At 44.2% G+C, this 23,670-nt stretch overlaps 2 protein-coding genes across 3 annotated transcripts; one reads left to right on the top strand and one right to left on the bottom strand.

The window, feature by feature from the left end:
* Positions 1 to 416: 416 nt before the first annotated feature.
* tfe3a (transcription factor binding to IGHM enhancer 3a) lies at positions 417 to 14,803 on the top strand. 2 transcript variants are annotated; one of them, XM_041945676.1, is made up of 11 exons: positions 417 to 827; positions 2,857 to 2,955; positions 3,635 to 3,700; positions 4,215 to 4,377; positions 4,991 to 5,191; positions 5,809 to 5,907; positions 9,034 to 9,178; positions 10,491 to 10,547; positions 11,033 to 11,108; positions 11,415 to 11,562; positions 11,936 to 14,803. In XM_041945676.1, the coding sequence occupies exons 1-11, from the start codon at positions 685 to 687 to the stop codon at positions 12,335 to 12,337; spliced, it is 1,599 nt and encodes a 532-aa protein (XP_041801610.1). In that variant the 5' UTR covers positions 417 to 684; the 3' UTR covers positions 12,338 to 14,803. The 2 variants fall into 2 exon arrangements, with proteins under 2 accessions (XP_041801610.1, XP_041801611.1); XM_041945677.1 differs by having other exon boundaries at positions 420 to 827; positions 9,034 to 9,151.
* Positions 14,804 to 16,112: 1,309 nt separating this feature from the next.
* Positions 16,113 to 22,308, bottom strand: zgc:113363 (uncharacterized protein LOC791449 homolog). The gene is made up of 5 exons (XM_041946445.1): positions 22,192 to 22,308; positions 20,952 to 21,079; positions 20,124 to 20,261; positions 19,795 to 20,025; positions 16,113 to 17,462 (listed from the first exon to the last, which is right to left on the bottom strand). Coding segments are annotated over exons 1-5 (774 nt in total). The 5' UTR covers positions 22,194 to 22,308; the 3' UTR covers positions 16,113 to 17,187.
* Positions 22,309 to 23,670: the final 1,362 nt, after the last annotated feature.

The following is a 23,670-nucleotide window of genomic DNA, read 5'->3' as shown; positions in this document are numbered from 1 at the left end:
AATGTGAATGATGTCCCCACCTGCCGCTAACTCTGCTGATGGTGAATAAGGACTCATGATGACAGGATTTGTTCCTAATTATTCAGTGTAAGTGGAAACACGTGTGACTGGAAAATCAATGAATATTTTATTTTGATGTCACACCATTAAGATGATGATGACAATAAATAAAACATCCAATAAATAACAAAAACACATCCGTGCTGGATGGAAATGTAAAGTCTGAGTGGATCTGCACCGAGGGGCCTTTGAGCAGCTCACAGGTTGATCAGGTCAGTCTGAGCAGGACGAGCTCCTCCTGCAGACTCTTCGGTTCGTGGCTCACTTCCAGGTCCAAAAGCGTCACTTCCTGGACTTGACTGGGCCGGCACAGTCTGTGAAGGTCCGATCTGTTTGCTGTATGTCTCTGCTCACAGCTGTCCCGCAGACGCAGTCTCTCTGTCTGTGATTCTGTCTGTGCTTCACTGTGCAGGCTGTTTAGGTGCTCGGAGCTGCACTCGGTCCTCAGATCTGGTCTTGGTTCTGCTGAGCTCTTGAGAATCAGCATCGGTTCGTGCTGGACTCTAACATGCTGCTGCTGTGATTGACACTTTGATTGACACTTTGAACCTCCGGTGGCTGCTGGGAAATAAAGCCCCTTTCTGTGCTCAGTCTGTCCGTTAAAACGTCTCTGCCGCTGGAGAAATGTCAGCCGTCCGCTCGGACCAGATCCACACCGGTGAGCAGGACCGAACCGGAGCCGAGACGGAGCAGCAAGACGCCGAGATCCTGCCATCGCAGACCGTGTTTGTCATCCTGGACTCGGCTGACACACTCAACCTGGTCCGGTGAGTACGGAAGTCGTGGAAAGTACCGTTATTGCTGCCGCGCCGAGAACCTCTCGCCAAACTCTGTTCAAATCGCTGTACTTTTAAATCCGCTGCGCTCATTGGTGTAAAGACATATGTGACTGAATAGGACTGAAGACATCTGTCAGATCTGTCTGTCCTCTAACATCGGTGCATACATTATACCTCAAACGTGTTACTTCAGTTGTGTTTAAGGAGACACGGCTACACTGTAAACGTTCATTGCGGCTTGAGATGAGCAGGCTACCAGGGAAACACTTTTGTTATTTTAATAAGTTTTGTTATGTGCCGTTGATCAATGCCGAACGGGACTGTCGTTCTTGTTGCTTAAACTGGAAACAGCAGGTGTCGTTTGTAAACCCGCTTTCGTAGCGGAGAAGCGGGTCAGTTTTAAATTTGAGAATTTTCGAATGGAATTTGGTATGACGTATGGAAGGCTACACACAGTTGAACTAGAATGACCGTCAACTGTGAGTCATGTTTATAGCTCTGCTGTTGGTTGAAAGTCAACTGAACGCAATGATGCAGTTGAAGTAGTAGAAGTATTTTATCTGTATTAGATCACAGTATTCACACAGTCACAATGGAGCGGACAGTAGGCTACCTCCGTTATTTAAGTAGAACTTTTATATTATAATTCATCTTGATGTAAAATATGTTTGCCGAGTTGAATTATTTTTCATAAAGATTCAACATCTAAATCTTGAACTTTAGCTGGAAATTTCTGAGGCGTATAATTTTAAATTGTCGCGGTTATGAATGGAGTTTGGTGTGAAGTGCTCCTCCGGAATGTGAGTTGCCATAAAGAATTATTAAAAATGTGGAAGACTGTAATGTTACAGGCTGCTGGGAGTTAGGAGGATGATGATGGTGACCTGTCTGACTTGTGTTGGGCCTCTGATGCTCTTTGCCTCCGGGTGTAATGAGTCATCCAACAGTATCTCTCTCTCTCACACTCACACACACACACACACACACTGTGGTTGGTGTTCTCATGTATTTTCCCAGAGGACAGACAGACAGGCCCGGGCTAGTCCTCCTTAATGTCCCAACACCACACTCTGCTAACTCTCTCTCTCTCACTCACACACACACACACACACACACACACAGAAATGAAGTATGTGAGACAGACTGAGTGAGGCGTCTCTCTGCTCGATGGTCTGTTTGTGTTTGTGGAGGAGGAGGCAGAATGATGAAGAGTCTCTCAGTCTCAGGTCACTGCTCAGCTGGTGAGGATGATGATTTGATGAAGAAGTGGAGGTGAACGGATGAAAATGATGAAACTGGAAATGATGGAGGTGATGAATATGATAAAGATGATGGACGTGATGAAGATGATGGTAGTGATGAGGATGAAGATGGTGGAGGTGATGATGACGATGATGAAGAGCAGCGTTGTTGCTCAGTCTCCTTCAGTTCTGCTCAGTTTTTGTCTCCTCACTTCAAACTAATTCCAGATGTTCAACAATAACTTTAACAAGAGACTGAGACACCTCTGTGTGTGTGCGTGTGTGTGCGTGTGTGTGCGTGTGTGTGCATGTGTGTATGTGTTTAGGCTGTTTCTACAATGTGGCCGGTGGATTAGAGGGAAGTGACTCAGCAGAAATAAAAACACACACACACACACACACACAGCTACACACACAGGAAGTGGGATTCAGAGCAGTTCTGCTGACAGATGTTCCTCCACATTCTTCTTCTCTGGTTTCCAACATCAATACTAAAAATATTCCCATCAGCAGAGTTTAAGGTGTCAGACATATTAACAGACATCTGTCTCTCTCTCAGCCTGTCTGTCTTTCAGCCTGTCTCTCTCTCAGTCTGACTCTCCTGACTTGCATTTGTGAGAGCAGCTGGATGTTTTCTTGTTCACTTTTCTACAGCCAAGTATTGTTTGATCACAGCAGCACCTGGTGGACATTAGAGGAACTGCAGAGAGACGCACTGTACATTCGGAGGCAGCTGATTGGTTCATTCTCTGTCTGTCTGTCTTTCTGTCTGTCAGGGTGGAGTCTGGTATCGTCGCAGACATTGAGGTCGACAGTTTGCTGCCGTCAGACTGTGACACCTTCTACCAGATCAAGAGTCAGCCAATCAGCATCAGGTAACATACACAGCCCGACCTCTGACCCAGAGGGTCCAGGTCATCCAGTGGACATCAAGGGACATTCTGGGGGTCTCTACTATAAACTATAAACCTTCGATAATTAACACTTTAAAACTTAGTGATTCTGCTCCTCCTCTGCAAAACAAAAACATGTTCAGATGTAAAATATTAGTCCTTCCATTTCTCTTCATTGGGCTGGGTTGTGGTGGCGGCAGGCTAAGCAGTGCGGCCCAGTCCTCCCACAGGTCACAGTCGTAAGCGACTAGACTAAAACTAGAGGCCCTGATGTAGAACAGCTGCAGCAGCTCGTCCTGTCTGGAGATTCTGTGCAGTTCAGTGTAAAGGATCCAGGATTTTGGAGGTGAGCCACAGCACAGTGATCCTGATCCAATAAAACCATGGAGGCTGCTTATGTCTCCACAGATCACCGACACGAACTTTAACATTTCGGCAACCCTGAAGCTTCCAGCCGCTACAGCTCTGAGTAGATCTGGTTCTAGGTCAGCTTGTGGGTCTTGCAGGTCCGGTACAGGACCCCCATCCTTGATTACAAACACCAACCAATGAATGAGCTGTTTCTGAATGACTGAGTGATAAATGATGTCATATGATGAGTGATGATGTCACGAATGATGTCATCAACCTGAATAATGGGAAGCTGTCTCTCTCTCTTTAGCACATCAGCCGCAGCTCCCTCCTCTTCCTCCTCTTCATCTTCACTGCCGTCAACAATGTCATCAAGGTAAACACACAACAACACAACGTCTGCCTGTTAGATGTGGTGGAGTAGAAAAATCTAGTACGAATACAAGCATCTCAAGTATGTACTGAGGTATGCTGCTTGAGTAACTGTACTTCATTATATTCCAGCTGTGAGCCTCCTGGGCCATCCATCTTTTTCTTGTTTATGCTGTCCGTCCACCAGAGGGCGCTGTAGTCTTCCAGCTGGATCCCAGTCAGAAACACTGATGATAACCTGCACCTCCTGCTCTCCTCCTTTCTCCTGCTCTCTCATCCTCCCTCTTCCTCTCTCCTCCTCTTTCATCCTCTCCTTTCTCCTCTTCTCTTCTCCCCTCTCTTACTCTCTCCTCCTCTCTCTTCCTCTCCTCTCTCCTCGTCTTTCCTCCTCTCCTTTCTCCTCCTCTCTTCTCCCCTCTCTTACTCTCTCCTCCTCTCTCTTCCTCTCACCTCCTATTGCATCCTCTCTCTTTCTCTCTCCTCTCTACTCCTCACTACTCCTCTCTGTTCTCCTGCAGGGTTTTGATGCGTCAGGATTTGATGCGTCAGCAGGCTCTGGAGGAGGAGCAGAAGGAGGCGCAGAAGCAGCTGCTCCGCTCGGCTGACTCGTCCTCCCCCATCTCTGTGTCTGTGTCTGCCTCCTGCCAACCCCCTGCTCAGGTCCCTGTGGAGGTGCTAAAGGTACGAGGAGGAGGAGGAAAGAAGTGTTTGTTTTCTGATTTTTCAATAATTATCCAGCTCCTGACAGGACGAGAAAACAAAAACAACAAAATCAAATCATAACTGACAGGAAAGAAAAAGTAAAAATAACAATAACAACAATCATCATAATACGTCTGGTCATACCAAAATAGTTCAACGTACTAAAACTGAAAAAAAATTCAAATAAAATATCTGTAAACTAGTTTCAAGATGCATCAGAAATAAAACTTTATTGACAGATATTTTCTTCACACCATGAACAGAATATACATACAGGCAGAATAACAAACTTTTAGCAATTAACCAAGAAAATAATAATAATAATTGACCCAAAAAGTTGTCACACCATTGTTTTACTACTTTAAATTTAGATTGATTATGTTGAAATCATTCATGAAATATAAACACTGAAACGTTCCTGCAGAGCTTCAGCGAGTCTCTTCATACAAAAACTGTTGTCATGAACGCCAGATCAATAACAGCAGAGGTAGACAGAACCAGACTTTAAGTCCAGAAACCCTGGATCCTACGTTTCCCACAATGCAACTGGAAAGCTCTACTAATAGAATACTTCTGTCCATGTGTCTCTCAGGTGCAGACTCACCTGGAGAACCCCACCAGGTATCACATCCAGCAGGCTCAGAGGCAGCAGGTCCGTCAGTATCTCTCCACCGCGCAGACCGCTGCCACCTCCAAGACAGCCAATCAGGAGCCAGCGCCAATGCCAAGCCACTCCCCCCAGCTGGACCCCGCCCCCAAATTACACCCTGCAGACAACACCCGGAAAAAGGAGGTAAATACATCATTGTATCAAACTTATATCGAACTTCACGAGGGTCTTGTATCCCCACGTGAAGGTCGTGGTTGTAGATTCCTGCATACAGACGATGTTTGAGCTTCAGCGGTCTTCCTGCCTGAGTCACAGCCTGCTGAGTCAGCTGCTGGAGAGGATCTGAGTCAGCTGAACCACCAGGAAATCTGTCTGTTTAAACATGTAACACCGCACACACTTCAGCAGCTATTTAATAAATGGGATTTTAAAAAGCCTCAGTGTAATACATTCTAAAAGCAAATATAAGATTCTGGCACACACAGGAAACTTCAGGGTGTCACCAAATCCACCAAAACACGAATCTTCACAAACTTCTTTAACAAATTCATCCTGATGTGTGAATACAGAAGACAGACCTTCCATGTGGTTTATACATCAACCAACCACAGCAGGTAACAGTCATGTGATCTCAGCTACACACCTGAACAGATGGAAGCGGTCACATCGCAGTTTCATCCTGTTAAGTCACAATAATTTATCGGGTAAAGACATGAGAATTTTATGTGTTTATTTTACACGATTACAGCCAACCAGCTTTCACTGTCTGATCCCATCTGATCTGTGATTGGTTTATTCAGATGGAAGAGGCGGTCATCAATGACATCATCAGCCTGGAATCTAGCTTGAATGACGAGTTTCTGACGCTGATCGACTCTGGACTGCAGATCGCCAACACGGTAACAGACACAGAAACATACAGAAAACAAACAGGAAACACAGAAAACACACAGAAAACACACAGAAAACAAACATGAAACACAGGAAACAAACAGGAAACATACAAAACACACAGAAACAAGCAGGAAACATACAGGAAACATACAGGAAACAAACAGGAAACATACAGGAAACATAAAGAAAACAAACAGGAAACACACAGAAAAAACACAGGAAACAGACAGGAAACATACAGGAAACAAACAGGAAACATACAGGAAACAAACAGGAAACATAAAGAAAACAAACAGGAAACATACAGAAAAAACACAGGAAACAGACAGGAAACATACAGGAAACAAACAGGAAACATAAAGAAAACAAAGAGGAAACACACAGAAAAAACACAGAAAACAGACAGGAAACATAAAGAAAACAAACAGGAAACACACAGAAAACAAACATGAAACATACAGGAAACACACAGAAAACAAACAGGAAACATAAAGAAAACAAACAGGAAACAAACAGGAAACACACAGAAAACAAACAGGAAACACACAGAAAACAAACAGGAAACATACAGGAAACACACAGAAAACAAACAGGAAACACACAGAAAACAAACAGGAAACATAAAGAAAACAAACAGGAAACATACAGGAAACATAAAGAAAACAAACAGGAAACATACAGGAAACATAAAGAAAACAAACAGGAAACACACAGAAAAAACACAGAAAACAGACAGGAAACACACAGAAAACATACAGGAAACATACAGAAAACAAACAAGAAACATAAAGAAAACAAACAGGAAACACACAGAAAACAAACAGGAAACAAACAGGAAGGATACAGAAAACAAACAGGAAACACACAGAAAACAAACAGGAAACATACAGGAAACACACAGAAAACAAACAGGAAACATAAAGAAAACAAACAGGAAACAAACAGGAAACACACAGAAAACACACAGAAAACAAACAGGAAACATACACGAAACAAACGGGAAACAAACAGGAAACCTTCACAACAAAAGAAGTCATTCAGGATCACTTGTTTCTAATGGGCAGTGGATTGATGACTGGGGAAGAGCAGAGGAAACACACACCTTCAGATATGCAGTGTGGACAATAATAAGGACTTTAGAGCTGTAATTGTGGAAATGGCTGGGTCCACCGGGTCCACCGGCTGACAGAGCTCTTAGATAGGAGTAAAATGATTGAAGCATCCTGTAGGAGCTCCCTATAGACCAGCTGTACATGGCTTCGCTCAGACACCTGGTCCGGGTCCTGGTCCTGCTCTGTGTTCACATTTCAGATCCTTCTTTCAAACTCAGGACTCTCTCTCATGACGTTTTGTCTAAAAACTACAATTACCCTGAACCAAACACGGCAGCCTTGTTCCTGAATTCATGCACAATTTAACCAGCGTTGAAAAGTGATTGAAGCTGCAGATTGTTTTCCGTTTTGTGAACAGCGCCACGTCCAGCGCTCAGATGTCTCATCGACGTATTATTAAAAACGGGAGATCTTCTGTCAGCAGGAGAGCTCCAGCTGTGACTCACTAACGTTTTCTGTGGGAGCAGCAATGAATGGAAGTTCTACTGCCGCAGCCAGGAAATACCTCCTCACACTACAAAGCTCCATAAACTGTGTGAAGTCAGCGCGTTCATTAGCTTTGTCGCTAACAGGACCACTGACAGCTAGCTGCCTGGAGTGTGTTGAGCTTTGTTTCCATCTTCAGTGAATGAAATGAACAAAATGTCAGCGTGAAAATCTGTAGAGTAGAACATCACTTCATGTTTCCACACTTCCTCCTTCTGCTGCAGTGGCTGTGGGTGGAGACAGTGTGTGTGTGTATGGGTGTGTGTGTGTCAGACAGATAATCAGCTCACTGGGAGGGATTTTGTTTCTTCTTAAAGAGACGTTTCCCCATTTTTCAACAGTTGTCCAAACAGAAAGAGGAAGAGAAGCTACTTTTGTGTGTGTGTGTGTGTGTGTGTGTTGGTGTGTAAATGCTCGTATATGTTTATGTGATAAGATGAGGATTTTAGTTTTACTGCCGGACCATGAGAAGAGGAGGATCAAATCAGAGGTAAAGAGTTTTTCTTGTTGTTTGGGCTGTGACCTCTGACCTTTGAGCAACATTGTGCTGCAGATTGTTTCTGATGGAGGAAATGAAGCTTTTGTTTTATAACTGTGGAGACAGAAAACATCAGCGTGAGGAAAACGTGTTCTGATCCTGCAGTCGAAGTACAGAAGTATTATCAGTAATCATTACTATTACTCACTGAGCAGATTATTGTTCCAGATTTTAATTTTGGATCTGATTTATGTGCAGTTGCATAGTTTCATCTGTAACAATGCCTCATGTGTCATGAACTCTATGAAACAGTAACAAGTAGAGGAAGAAGAAAGTAGCAGGATCTGGACTTACAGGGACACCGTGGTGCCGGTTTACACGTTTTAGCAGGACACCAGTCCACAAACACACAGCTGTTGGTTTCCATTCATTTCTCGAGGACATTCTTTGTGTTTTTTTTCAAATCAGTCTGAACTTAAACTGCGTACAGATAACAGTCTGCTGATTGATCCCATTGATCAGGTCAGGCCACGAGTAAAGACGTGGAAATCAGTGCTGCTGAGTGTGTGTGCGTGTGCGTGTGCGTGTGTGTCTGTGTCTGTGTGTGTGTGAGCAGGAGGCAGCTGTTATCATTTCAGCTGGTTTCCTGTTCAATCAGCAGATTCCAGTTTCTGGAGGAAGGTGAACTGACTTGAGATCAGATCAGAGCTGCTTCAGTTCATCCAGGGATAAAAACATGAAACAACTTTTTAAATAAGAGTCATGCACGCTAATGCTAATGAAGATAGCAGCTACCAAGCGAAACTACTGTGACCTCTGACCTCTGCTGCAGGTCAGCTGATCAGAGACATTGATGATGAAATGAGACAGACTGAGAGTTGGGTGTGTGTGCATGCATGTGTTATCCTGGTATGCAGGTTTATCAGCAGCAGAAAGCCAGGGATGTCATCCTGCAGCCAATCAAAGCGTGGGATGCTCTGGATATTCCGTTCTTAGCCTCTGATAGGCTTTTCTCTGTCAGCTGCTGATTCTGTGGTCTGATTGGTCTGTTCCAGCTGCCGGTGTCGGGGAACATGCTGGACGTGTACGGTGGCAGCAGAGGAATGGCCACGCCCACCGTCACCATTAGCAACAGTTGCCCGGCCGACCTGCACGTGAAGAGAGAGCTGAGTGGTGAGCGTCAAACAGACTTCTATACTCGTGAGGACCTTCTTTTAACATCATTACAAGTATTATTAACTTCAACCTCAAGCTGATTCGAACCAGAGTCCTAAATTCTGCTGGTCGCGTTGTTTGATCACAGCAGCGGTACTGACACGGACTGGATTACCCTGGTGAAATAAAGGGAGTCAAAAAACTGTCCTTTGAATAACTGACGACCAGACAAAATGTCTCATGCAGCCAACCTCCAGTGTCCGGAGTAATTACGACTGGAGCAAAGAAGTAGTCCATATACAGAGTAAGGTGGGGTGGACAGATGGTCAAACAAACACAGGACGTTTGTCCAGGAGGCTTCTGCTCATGTCCTGTAAGAAAAGTCAACGTTACTTATTGTAACTTTTTCTAATTCAAGTTACATCGTGTACCTGACTGTAACCTACTTATTTGAACCCTCAGTCTCCTCCTAAATCTAACCAAGTGGTTTTGGTGCTGAAACCGAAGCAGACTGCGACCGTTTCACAGCGTTAATGACATGAAGATGAAGGTCCGCCTTCGTCAGTTCTCATGTCAGGGCTCTGAGTGTGAAGCCCCTCCCCCTGTTTTTCTGCTGTGAATCTGTTCTTCTTCAGTTTGATGAGTCAACATCATGACTTCCCCTGAACACACATGCACGCACACACACACACACACACACACACACACACACGCACGCACACTCTCAGCAGCCAGTTGTGTTTTCCCACATCATCAGTTCCCACTTCCTGCATGAACGTTTGTTCTCCAAACTAAAACACCGGCTGCCGTTTCTCTGTTTCAGCTGAAACATTCGTTCACTTCATTATTTTCATTTCAAGATGTAACTGAACATCTTGTTTGGTGAGGACCTCGAGACCATCTGTTTAGATCTATCATATTCGTCAGAAAACACTTTTAGCCAGAACTTTCAGCCACATCACATGGTCTTCATCAATGGATGGAGTTTGCTCAGTCATGAATCAGTGAACGTGTGAATTCAGGAGCAGCTTCAGGTCTTTTCATCCATTGTTTGCTTAAAGTCAATCATGAATGTTCAAGGTTTTTTATCTGATACCTTAAAAACTAGTAAGTGTGCCTTTAGTCTCCTCTTTTGTTCCTCATTTTGTCTAATTAATAAATTTTCAGACATCTGAAACTGCAGGAAGATCTTTCAGGCTGACAGATTTTTTTACAAAATGTTCCCACTTTACAAAAACGTCCCCACAAACCTTTGTGCAGTCAGACAGTCCATTGTGTCACATTTTATTGTCCTTCAAGAGTGATGATGATGATGATGATGATGATGATGATGATGATGTTGTTGTTGTTGTTGTAGATGTGGAGGCCAAAGCTCTGATCAAAGAGAGACAAAAGAAAGACAACCACAACCTCAGTGAGTACTGCAGTATTCCTTCACTCAGTAGTGTTCCTGTGTTCATACTCAGCTGTCAGCTGATCAGCCAAATCTGGACTGAAAGGATGAAACCCAGCAGGAGCGTTTGCTTTCTGTTAGTGCGTCGTCAGTACGTAAGATCAGCTCGAGGTCTGACACAGAGGACACTGGACAAGTTTACACTGATGTTAGAAATGTCCACATTGTTCAGTTTGTTTAGACCAGAAGCATCACAGTACTTCACTTTCACCGCTTTCCGGCCGACAGAAGTTAAATGTGCTGTGTGGCTTTGGTGCGACAGTCTGATTCTGTTTCTGTTTAATCATTGATCTCAACATGTTTGTGTTCATGATGACGGGATCTGCTGCGGTTTTATCGCGACATTTTCCCAGTTCCCGGTTTCCCAGTCTCGAGTTTGATTCAAAGTGTTCGACAAAGCAGCTGAAACGCTGGTCTTTAATCTCTTTTCATCTGATGTTTTCCAGTTGAGAGGAGGAGGAGGTTCAACATCAACGATCGCATCAAAGAACTCGGAGATCTCATCCCCAAATCCACCGACCCGTCAGTAACGTCTTCATCCTCTCTGTAGTAGTAATACCTAAGATCAGTACACAGCATACTAAATCATACACTAGATACACATGATACACTAGTACACACTGCACTACAATAATTATCCATAATGAATAATAATTAATCATTTAATCACTATTACTACTGTTAAATGTTTATGTATTCATATCATTGTAGATGAATCACACTGTACAGTCTGAATGAATTCAGTCCAGGCCGTTTTCCTGCTGCACCTCGTTAAGCTCGTTAGTACTGTGTGTGTTAACGAGGCGTGGCCTGTGATTGGTTGATCAGGGACACGAGGTGGAACAAAGGAACCATCCTGAAGGCGTCGGTGGATTACATTCGCAAACTACAGAAAGAACAACACAGAGTCCGAGAGATGGAGGAGAGACAGAGGAGGCTGGAGAACACCAACCACTCCCTTCTGCTACGCATACAGGTGAGGAGGGGGGGGGGACTGTCAGTGTCCTGTAACCATAGTAACTCACAGAGGACAGGCAGACTGTCAGCGTCCTGTAACCATAGTAACTCACAGAGGACAGGCACACTGTCAGCATCCTGTAACCATAGTGACTCACAGAGGACAGGCAGACTGTCAGCATCTTGTAACCATAGTAACTCACAAAGGAACAGCGTCCTAGGTCTCAGTCAGTGTGTGACGACGTGACATACTGTACTGCTGCGGGGGTGTAGTTTGATGTGGTTTTATTGTCCAAACAAGATTTAAATGATGCTGAATCCTGATTGGTGGACAGAGGTCTGTGATGTCATGTAATCTCACTTCCTGTTTATGTTTTGTTTCTTTGTTGTAGGAGCTGGAGCTTCAGACTCGCCTCCACGCCTTCTCTTCTTCCTCCTCCTCCTCACCTCTCCCCACCTCCTCCTCCTCCTCCTCTTCTCTGGACCCCCAGGCCCTGCTCTCCCCACCGCTGCCTCACCCCTTCTCCTCCTCATCCCCCTCCTCCTCCCTGGTGACCCCCTCCCTAGGTCTGGATGCCCTGAGTTTCGTGGAGCTGGACGAGCCTCAGGGAGCCTCCACCGTCTTCTCCCCGGGCCTGATGTCTGACATGGGGGGACTGACAGAGCTCCACAGCCTGGGAGACATCCTGATGGAGGAGGGGGGAGGAGGGGTGGTGTCGGACCCCCTGTTGTCCTGCGGAGCCTCAAAGACGAGCAGCAGGAGGAGCAGCTTCAGCATGGACGAGGACCTCTGATGACATCATCACATGCAAAGGGATCCTATTGGCCACAGCTGGAGGCAGTTTTTTTAATTCAATAGAACAATTTTTAATCAGTGACATCATCAAAAAACAAACAACGCACAAACGTGACATCACAGGAACGACTGTGAGTCCTCCAGACTAACCGTGGTAACACTGAGTCCTCCTCTGTAACCACGGCAATTGCTTCCTCCTATAGGGTAACCAAGGTAACCACTGTGTCCTGTTCAGTGTCGTCTCATCCTGTGCAGCCCAGAAGCTGATTGGCTGATAATGAACACACCCACAGCTGCTGCGTGCTGCTGGTCTGAGCTCCAGGTGTCTGCAGGTGATCAATAACTCTGTATCAGTTCAGCCAAAATGAAAAATCAGTTTGAAAGTCAGAAATTGAGAAAAGCTAAATGTTCACGTGAGTTTCAGTTCCGGAGGTTTAATCAATCATGATCAAAGTTTCAAAGAGTTTTAGGCTCCAAACTTTTGTATAAAAATCTCTAAAAGTTTTGTGATGTAGTAAAGAACATCGACAGTTGAATTAAGCTTGAAAATCTGAATCAGATTTAGCCTCATCTCATGGAACCAGGTCCTCTACATGCAGACCAAAACCTGGTCTAAAGATCTGCTTCTTTATTTCTCTAAACTTTTCTGAGAAACGTTCCTCTGCTGTAAATCCCTCTGTGACGTTTTAGAATGATTTCAGTCAGAGTGAATCAGTTTAACTGTTCAGTTTCAGAGTTTCTATGTAACAAACAGCATCAACATGTTCACCTGCAGCCACACATGACCACACCCCATCAGTGATGTCACAACAGATGAAACCTGAAAAGTAGAAAACAGATTGACGTTCTTTACTGGACTGATTCATTGGTCTGACCTCTGACAAGTTTAATCAGAAGGTGGCGCTGTGGACTCGTCAGCAGACACACAGTCTCTGCAGGTGTGAACTCACCTGTGACACCTGTGCTGGTCGCACTAAAGAAGGAAGAAATTAATTAAAGATGTTATTTTGGAGATGTTACAGATGAACAGAGGAAATGAGCCTTAGCTGCAGCTCTGGAGTCAGTTTGTGTTTTCATTCGCCCGTCCCTTCGGTCCTGTAAATATCAGTATGTACATAAACACATGAATCTATAATGACTGTGCAGGAAACGGGGGGGTTGGGGTGTTAGCGGACTGATCAGTTTCACTTTATCTTTTATTACTGATGTCTGTGATTTCTGTTCAATACGAGCTGCAGAGGAAAAAGAAGGGAAACTGTAACTCATCATCACCACCTGCTCTCATTTAAAGGACTGGAACTTTCTCTAAATCCTGTCATTCACATCCGGCTGATCATTTTCCAAATCAACCATCGCTTTTTCAACTGATGTGTGAAAATCAACAATGTCAATGTGATGAGTCAATGTTTGAATACTTTCATCATTTACATGAACATTTACATTTTTATTCACTTTTAAAATGTCTTTGTGTCGAAGCTTCAAACTCCATTGTTTATACAATCAGCTATATCTAAGACCAAGCTAACTGTTAGCTGTAGCTTTTTGTTAGCTGTTAGCTGTCATCTACCAACTCTACAGTTCAGACAAGAGCAAGCCAACTTATCATCTGATTTGTTCATTTGCTGTTAGCTGCTAGCTGTCCTCTCCACACTCTACAGTTCAGTCAGTTAGTTAGCTAACTAATACACTGTAAGAGCTAACTATCACTACTGTATGTATGAACTGTACTGTTGAGCCAACTGCTAAGTTAGTTAAATAGTAGCTAGAGTTGTCTTTTACCTGAACTAGTCCATAGTCAACAGCTAGGTTAGCTATCAGAAACTGACAAGCTAGCGGTTATTAAACAACAAACTCTAACAAAGCAATGGTAACTGTTAGCTATAGCTGCCAATACATTTATCTATGAACTCTCTGAAATTCATAGCTAACTGCTAGTTACCTCGCTGAACTTCAAGCCTTAATATAACTTAAAGGAGTGAGTTATATTAAAGATTCAGTTCTGTACAGTTATCATCAACAATGAAATTAGAGACCAAAACTGTTTTTGTACCAGGCTGTAAACATGTTTGTTTCTGCTGTAAAGCTGGGCATTTTAATGTGAGGTCTATGGGGATTGACTTGCTTTTGGAACCAGCCTCAAGTGGCCATTCAAGGAACTGCAGTTTTTGGCCTCATTTTTCAGCTCCGGAGGTTGTTGCTTGCTGCTGGCTACAGTGTCACCCATCAGAAATCTGGATCAGATCAAAACTTTGTCTAAAAAGGGATTTCTGTTTGTCTCGTACTGATTTATGACATTTCTGTTTACAAACATACAGTTTATAGTTTACGTGAGCATGTCGTCTGAATGTGATCTCAGTATGTTTCGTCGAGCATCATGTCTGTTTTTATAGATTCTTTCTGTTTCAGATTCAAACTTTTATATATAAATAAAGTCATGAAAGAAAACCAGATTTAGTCTTTTATGTGTGAAGAACAACAACACATTTAATTCATACAGCTACAAGACGGGTTTAACCAGACAAAAGTCAGGACAATGTTAGCCACGAACACAAATATAACAAAGCATAATTTAATGGGACACGTTATTGATAAAATGAGCACATTCAGTGCCAGTGCATGCTGGGATAGAGAGCAGATGTAGTGTTAAAAATGGAGGGACACTAAAGACTTTTGATAATACAAAATATTACATTGTATTATGATTCATAAAACTCAAATATATGAATAAATAAAGGAAAATAAATGTTTATTCAAAGCAATGTCTGACACATATTTACCCATGAAAATGGAAATAAATATATAGTGCCGTACAGATAAAATGAAATGACAAAATAAGACACTATCTTCATTTCTGATTTGTTTATTGAACCTGTTTAATTGCTGCATATAATTAATCATTAAATCATAATCATTAAATCTCTGCCTTCCACAATTCTAATAATAATAATAATTGTTTCATAGTTGAATGAGTAAGCCCAGTAACAGGTCAGTCACAGGTGAGTTCAGCTGTCTGTTATTGTCCACCAGGGGGCAGTGAGAGTCTGTCTTTAATTTCCCCTCTGATGGTTTGAACTGTGGCCTCACAGGCCGAAGGTGCTGCAACACACTGTGATCTGTGTCAGAAGTTTCATTTTCTCAGATAAAAGCATCAGTGATACTGAACTGAATTCATCATCTCCACTGTCACAATCAGCTGTGAAGGAACATGCTGTTGTTTTCATACATCGTTGGCATATACATGTTTTACATGAAAATGACTTAAATAAAGTTTGTGTGCAAAAATCGTAATTTATAAAGTCGCTAAAGCTGTCAGATAAATACTGGAGGAGAAGAAGAAAGTGTCATGAAAAGAAAAGACTCATCACATCGCCGTTTAAATTGTCCCAACAAATGACCTCTTCCTTCCTGTTTGTCTGACCCTCAGAGGGGTCCTAACCCTCGGGTTGAAAACTCTGAAACTTTTAAACTGTGCGTTTTTGAGTGATGACGTGAAGAAATATGTGGAAACAAATACCAAAAAAAATTCCAACAAACTGTTTTTATTCTGATGTATGTGTGTGTGTGTGTGTGTGTGTGTGTGTGTGTGTCTGTGTGTGTGTCTCTCTCTCTCTCTTTGATGTCTGGTGTCCCTGGAGGTCAGAGGTCAGGTGGCGTTGTCATTTCAGTGTTTTCCTGTTTCCTGTTTGGACGTCCTGGCGTGTCGCTTCAAAAAACACACACTTCCTGTCCCTGCAGGACCCACTTCCTGTCCCACCCGGCCCCGCCCGCTCCTGAGCTGTCAATCACAGACACAAAGAAAGCAGCAGGCTGGTTTCATAGAGATGAGCTGAACTGTTAGAGAGTCTGAAAAAGAGATTTATTTCTGCTGCAGACAAACAATCACTTATAAAAACATTCACGTTGTCTTTTTACTTCCTGTCAGTACTTCTGTTTTACTCTTTTCCTTTATACTTTGACCCCACTTCAAAGTATAAAGGAATCTGCAAAGGAAGGACTTTGCAGATTCAGAATAATAATACAAATATAAACCAACTCATGAATTATAATCTATCATTTTAGATGAAACTACCAACCGTATAGAAATACATTAAAATGAGTTCCACCTTTAGCAGCTGCAACATTCAAGTGATGAACACATGAATGCATCAGTAATCAGTAAGTGATTTTACTGTATGCTGCTGCTTTATATGCCACCAAATCGCAAAGTTTCAGAGCAGAACAGAACCTGTATAGAACCATCATGAAGGTTCTACTGAAGATTTGTTCTCTGATTATTGTGTTTTCACAGTTTGTTCATCTGCAAAATGACCTGAAAGTCCAATTATATCTGAAAATCTTTCCTGGAAAGCCAATACTGAGACAGAGGGGTGGAGGGACAGACAGGTGGATAGAAAGACAGGTGGATGGACTGACAGACGGGGGATGGACAGACAGGTGGATGGACAGACAGATGGATGGACAGAAAGGTGGATGACAGACAGACAGGTGGATGGACTGACAGACGGTGGGTGGACAGACAGGTGGATGGACTGACAGACGGTTGATGGACAGACAGGTGGATGGACAGACGGGTAGATGGGCAGACAGACAGGTGGATGGACTGACAGACGGTGGATGGTCTCTGCCTGGACACCTTTCAAAATGAGGGTTTGTGTCTCAGTGGGACTCTTGAGGTCTCCAGAATGTTTTGATCCAGGTGATGAATGATGGACAGTTCTGGACTCTGGACTGCTGGATGTCATCCATCCTGGACTCCTGATCAGTTGCAGGTCCATCTGCAGGCTGAACAGAGTCATCGCACTTCCAAGGCTCTGACATCATCCTGTAGCTCCTCTCTGATTGGCTCCATTATGTGGGGAAGCAGATGGAGCAGCACTCCAGACAGATCTCCAAACAGTCAGAAGAGCTGCAGCAGTCCTCCAGTATCCCACAATCCAACACAGCCTGACACGCCTCCTCTGTGCAGGCCGCCTCCCCCGCCGCCTCCACGCAACAGCAGCAGCAAATCGCAGAGTCGCAACACCCGGCCCCGCCCACTCCACACACCAGACACTCCCCCAGAGCCGAACACATGGACAGCAACTCGCAGAACAGACAGGCCAGGAGACAGTGAGCGCAACAGTCTGTGGAGACAACAGACACAGTCAGAACAGACAGGCCAGGAGACAGTGAACGCAACAGTCTGTGGAGACGAGACACAGTCAGAACAGACAGGCCAGGAGACAGTGAATGCAGCAGTCTGTGGAGACAGACACAGTCAGAACAGACAGACCAGGAGACAGTGAACGCAGCAGTCTGTGAAGACAACAGACACAGTCAGAACAGACAGGCCAGGAGACAGTGAACGCAGAAGTCTGTGAAGACAACAGATACAGGCAGAACAGACAGGCCAGGAGACAGTGAACGCAACAGTCTGTGGAGACGAGACACAGTCAGAACAGACAGGCCAGGAGACAGTGAATGCAGCAGTCTGTGGAGACAGACACAGTCAGAACAGACAGGCCAGGAGACAGTGAACGCAGCAGACTGTGGAGACAGACACAGTCAGAACAGACAGGCCAGGAGACAGTGAACGCAGCAGTTTGTGGAGACAGACACAGTCAGGACAGACAGGCCAGGAGACAGTGAACGCAGTAGTCTGTGGAGACAGACACTGTCAGAACAGACGAACAGACAGGCCAGGAGACAGTGAACGCAGCAGTTTGTGGAGACAGACACAGTCAGAACAGACAGACCAGGAGACAGTGAACGCAGCAGTTTGTGGAGACAGACACAGTCAGAACAGACAGACCAGGAGACAGTGAACGCAGCAGTCTGTGAAGACAACAGACACAGTCAGAACAGACAGGCCAGGAGACAGTGAACGCAGCAGTCTGTGGAGACAGACACAGTCAGAACAGACGAACAGACAGGCCAGGAGACAGTGAACGCAGCAGTTTGTGGAGACAGACACAGTCAGAACAGACAGACCAGGAGACAGTGAACGCAGCAGTCTGTGAAGACAACAGACACAGTCAGAACAGACAGGCCAGGAGACAGTGAATGCAGCAGTCTGTGGAGACAGACACAGTCAGAACAGACAGGCCAGGAGACAGTGAACGCAGCAGTCTGTGGAGACAGACACTGTCAGAACAGACGAACAGACAGGCCAGGAGACAGTGAACGAGGCAGTTTGTGGAGACAGACGCAGTCAGAACAGACAGGCCAGGAGACAGTGAATGCAACAGTCTGTGGAGACAGACACAGTCAGGACAGACAGGCCAGGAGACAGTGAACGCAGCAGTCTGTGGAGACAGACACAGTCAGGACAGACAGGCCAGGAGACAGTGAACGCAGCAGTTTGTGGAGACAGAGACAATCAGGTGTGTGAGGACTGCTGAGACCTGCTATCAATGAGTCCGTCTGTGTTGGGTGGAGGTGGGTGTTGTTTGGTAGAAACCAGACCAACTGATTCCGGGAGGGGTCATCCGTTTTGTGTGTGTGTGTGTGTGTGTGTGTGTGTGTGTGTGTGTGTGTGTGTGTGCGTGTGTGTGTGTGTGTGTGTGTGTTCATCAGAGATAAGCAGACCTCCATGTTGAAGGTGTTCAGCTGATAACAGTGAGACTGGAGCGTATTCACTTTTCTGCTTCCTGTCAGACTTCAATACTGTCTCTCTCTCTGACTGTCCGTCTGTCTGTTTGTCTGACTGTCTGTCCGTCTGTCCGTCTGTCTGTCTGTCTGACTGTCTGTCTGTCTGTCTGTGTCTGTCTGTCTGTCTGTCTCTGTCTGTCTGTCTGTCTGTCTGTGTCAATTGGATCTCAATCAGCTGATCAGCTTTTGGAGGCAGAATATCCCAACATGAGGACGCTCTCGTAGAATAAACTGCTCCATAACAGAGACACAGGAGGACATCAGACTAACACAGCATTTAACAAACTGTGGAGACGTTTGTCCTGTGAGAGACAGATAATAAACTAGTTAACTTGGGACTGTGTCCCAAATCCAGACTCGACACTGATGCTAGACAAACACTGGAAACATAACGTGTATTAATTTACAGTAAGTAAACACACATCTACTAACTTCTATGTAAAGTCTGTTTAATATTCTTCCACAGACAGGAAGTAGTTCAACACGTACAGGAAGTGTTGAGGCCGGCGAGCTCTGTCAGCAGCAGCTGTGCCGAGTCCAGTCCAGTCAGGTCTGATCCAGTCAGGTATTGCTGAGTCGGGTTTACGAGTTCATACGAGCCCAGAGGGACAAACAGTCAGTCACCACCTGCACTGACTGCAGCCGAACGTTTGACACATGTGATTCTAAAGTCTGCATGTACAGTTTGGACACCCGTTCTCATCCTGTGGCTTTTCTTTACTTCTATTATTTATGGCTCTAGATTTTAATAATCCCATCACGTTTTCACTAGCGCCACCCTCAGGACAAACTTTGCAGTTTCAGAGACGGTATCTGATGGCTCACCATCTCCAGCGACCTCCTTGATGTGGGCGGCGTCCGTCTTTAAAGAGGCGTTGCTTTTCGTGGAGGAGAAACGCTTCCGGTCGCTGCTGTGTTGAAGATGACGATGGTGATGGTGTCTTTTGCAGATGGACGACTGAGATGAAGGAGGAGGAGGAGGAGGAGGAGAGTTGAAGGAGGAAGAGGGAGGAGTACAGATGGGGGGAGGAGGAGACACTGATGCGCTGTCTGCACCTGAGAGACAAAGAGCTGACATCAGAGCTGACATCAGACTGAGACAGATGATGTCAGAATCAGGTACTGATTGATGATATCAGCTGTTCAACTGTCACCTTTCTGTTTCCGGGAGGCAGAGGCGGGCGGAGCAGGCAGGAGTCGAGAGCTGTCATTGGTGAGAGAGCTGTCCGTTAGAGAGTCATCACCGCTGTCACTGTCTTCTGACCTATCAGAGAGAGGGGGAGGAGCCACCTCTGCAGGAAGAAAGTGTAAAATATCAGAACAATGTAGCACATCAGATGATTGGGGGTTGAAGTCCCCGACAATCTGATTCCTGAGCCAGTTTACTTAGTGGTATGATTGAGGTGGGCTCAGGTGGCCCCCAGGCCCCCAGCGTCAGCCAGGTTAGGTTTTCACCAGGCTCAGGAGGTACAGAGATTCTGGGGTTCTGTCTGTAGACACTCTGGTTTGTTGTTGATCTTTTTGTTGTGGGGTGTGTGTTGTTTTGTGTTGTGAGGAGGTTTTCCAGACCCTGCTGGCCTAAACTCTAAACTACAAAGGCAACAAAGAAGAAAACAGTCATGACTCATTTTTAAGATTTTAATTTGCATTGCTTCAGAACGTTTGTGTCGATTAGCTGTGAGGACTTTGTGTTGTGGGTTCGTGCTACAACATGGGAGGAAGTCTGGCCTGTAAGTCTGAGCTCAGGGTGAAAATACAGTCCATTCCCAGAGAGACGTCCTGTAAGAGGAAGTCGTCGCTCAGCATCCTCCTCTGGTTCAGAGAGGATGTGGATCCAGATGTGGAAACCAGCTGTGATGTCAGAGACAGTTTAACTGTTCTCAGGTCAGCGTGAGTTCATATGATGTCATCAGTCTGACAGACAAGTCCTCTGATGTCATGGTCTGATGTCAGATGATCACACAGGAATCTTTCTGTCTCACCTTCGCCGTGATGTGGGAGCATCCCATTGGTTGTTGGCTGGCTTGAGATGCATTCTGATTGGATTTGTTTCTTATTGGCTCCACTCTCAGTGATGTCATAGCCACTGCAGGGTGATGGCACATCCATCCTGCCAATGTAATGTGATCATTATGACAATTAGGTACCAAGATTGCTAAATTCAGCGTCACTGCTGTGACTCCTATTTAGCATTTTCAGATGTCAACAACAACAACAAAAACAACAACAACAAAAACAACAAGAATAATGACAATAACAACAGCAACAACAATAACAGCAGCAGCTACTGTTGTTAAAACAGCATCTTCATTAAAGAACAGCTTGAAAATAATGAGGGATAAAAATTATACAGTAAACAAATAGAATAACGTCTCTATTGTGATGTCACTTGTTCAGAAACTTGGATTTGACTCTGAACTGTTGAAACACTGATCAACATACATTCCAGTCGTTTTATGATGAAATTTGTCTCAAGTTGTTCACTGTCAGTGGTGAAATTTAATGAAATACATTTATTCAAGTAATCTACATAAGTACAAATTTGTGGAATTTGTACTTTGAGTATTTCCATTTTATACTACTTTATGCTTTTTTTATATTACATCTCAGAGGTGAATATTGTGATAAGCTGAAGGATGAAGTTGTCCTTCATGTCTGTTTAAAAAGCCTCTTGGATCAGCTGAAAATGCATCGTCACAAAGCTGAAAACAGGCTGTTTTTCTGAGATACAAGGTTCTCACAGGACAAACATATGATGATCTTATAAAATTTGATGCATCGCTGTAGATTAAACCAGCCAACAGGATATAAAGTAGTTCAAATGAGCTCAACCTGAAACATCTACAGCAGGAATATTAATCCACAAACATCAGATATGATGAGAAACACTGACAGCAACATTTTACTGATACACCAACACTTTGACTTTAAGTACTTTTTGTTCATAACACTCAATTACTTTTGCTTCTGTAAGGTTTTCAATTAAGTACTTTTACTTGAGTTTTTTCACGGTGTATTATTCGTACTTTTACTGAGGATCTGAGCACTTCTTTCACCTCTGGTTAGGCTTTACATGAACTTTTTATCAGCTTGTCAGTCGTCTGTAAAACACTTTGAATTGCACTAATATGTTAAATTAATAATTAATGTCCTCAGACTTTCTGCTCTGGGAAAGAAACTTTAATGTCAATAATCTAAATATTAGAGAGAACAGGAACTTACATATAACAGAGAAAAACGTCCGATTTTAGAAAGAAGTTTTCCAGCTGAGAGAAGCTCTGCTGTCCGCCGTCAAACTCCTCTCAACAAACTGCTCGCTGAAGCACACGCACATATGACCGCCTCCCCCTTCCTGGAGAGGGCTGCAAATACCACGCACACAGAGACACACAGAGACACAGAGACACACAGAGACACACAGACATGCAGAGACACACAGAGACATGAAAGACACGCAAAGACATGCAGAGGCACGCAGAGACACACAGAGACACGCAGAGACACACAGGGACACGCAGAGACATGCAGAGACACGCAGAGACACACAGAGACACGCAGAGACATGCAAAGACACGCAGAGATACAGCAACATGCAGAGACACGCAGAGACATGCAGACAAACAGATATTTTAAGACATTTATGACTTTTCTTCTTCATATTATTATTATTGATTTACAGTAATATCACAGTCATATTACAAATCATTACAGATGATGATGATACAGACTGGCTGGCAGTGGTGGAAAGTAAGTAAGTAAGTACATTTACTGAAGTACTGGACTTGGGTACAATTTGGAGGTACTTGTACTTTACCTGAGTATATTTATCTGAAAGCTGCTTTACTTTACAGATTAAGAGTTTTAAACATGTAAACACTTTTCACTGAGGTGGAATGGCAGCAGCATTGCTAATCTCACTTGTTCCATCACTGCTGGATGGTGTCTGTGGGTCAGTTTTATTCTTTACTTTTTGAATGTGGTTCAGTGTTTCAGTGCTGCCGCCTGCTGGACTCACTGAGAACCGCAGCTGGAAACCACACAGCTCTTATTTACATCACATTTATTTAGCTGGAGTGATTCACGGTGAAGTGGTGAAAGTTATTTCAACCATGTGCATCCACCTCAAGAGCCAAGAACAGTAAAAGATACACAATTTTTTTTTTTATCATTGGCCAGTGTTTTCAGTCTGAACAGGTGAGTTTTCAGACTGAACAGGTGAGTTTTCAGTCTAAAACAGAAAATGAATGCTATGTAATATATGAAGTTGTGATCAATGAAGTCTTTGTGTTTGTCTTTCATTCATCAGAGCTGATGAACACTTGTGATGAAGAAGAGTCAGTTTGTTCAGGTGTGTAGTTGAGTGTCCGTCCTGCAGGTGTCGCTGCTGTCTGCTGCACAGAAGACGAGGGAGAAGAAGAAGACGGAGGAGGAGGAGGAGGAGGAGGAACAAAGAGACTTCTGCAGATTTTCTCAAAAATGAAAAACATGAGAAATGAAAACGGAGTTCTGCGGAGGATTTAACCGGATGACTGTTCTTCATCTCTGTGTGACGCGCCAACAGCTTCATCATGGTGAGTCTTCATGCTCGTGCACACAGACAGGCAGACAGATACACAGACAGACAGAGAGACAGACAGATGCTGCACTGATGGAGAGATAACGGAGATAACTCACCGTTTCATCACCTGCAGCATCACAAAC

The sequence above is a fragment of the Chelmon rostratus genome, chromosome 10 (genome assembly GCF_017976325.1).
Source record: "Chelmon rostratus isolate fCheRos1 chromosome 10, fCheRos1.pri, whole genome shotgun sequence".
Taxonomy (NCBI): Eukaryota; Metazoa; Chordata; class Actinopteri; order Chaetodontiformes; family Chaetodontidae; genus Chelmon; species Chelmon rostratus.
The sequence above is the reverse complement of the archived record's forward strand: the minus strand, read 5'-3'. Positions and strand labels throughout refer to the sequence as shown.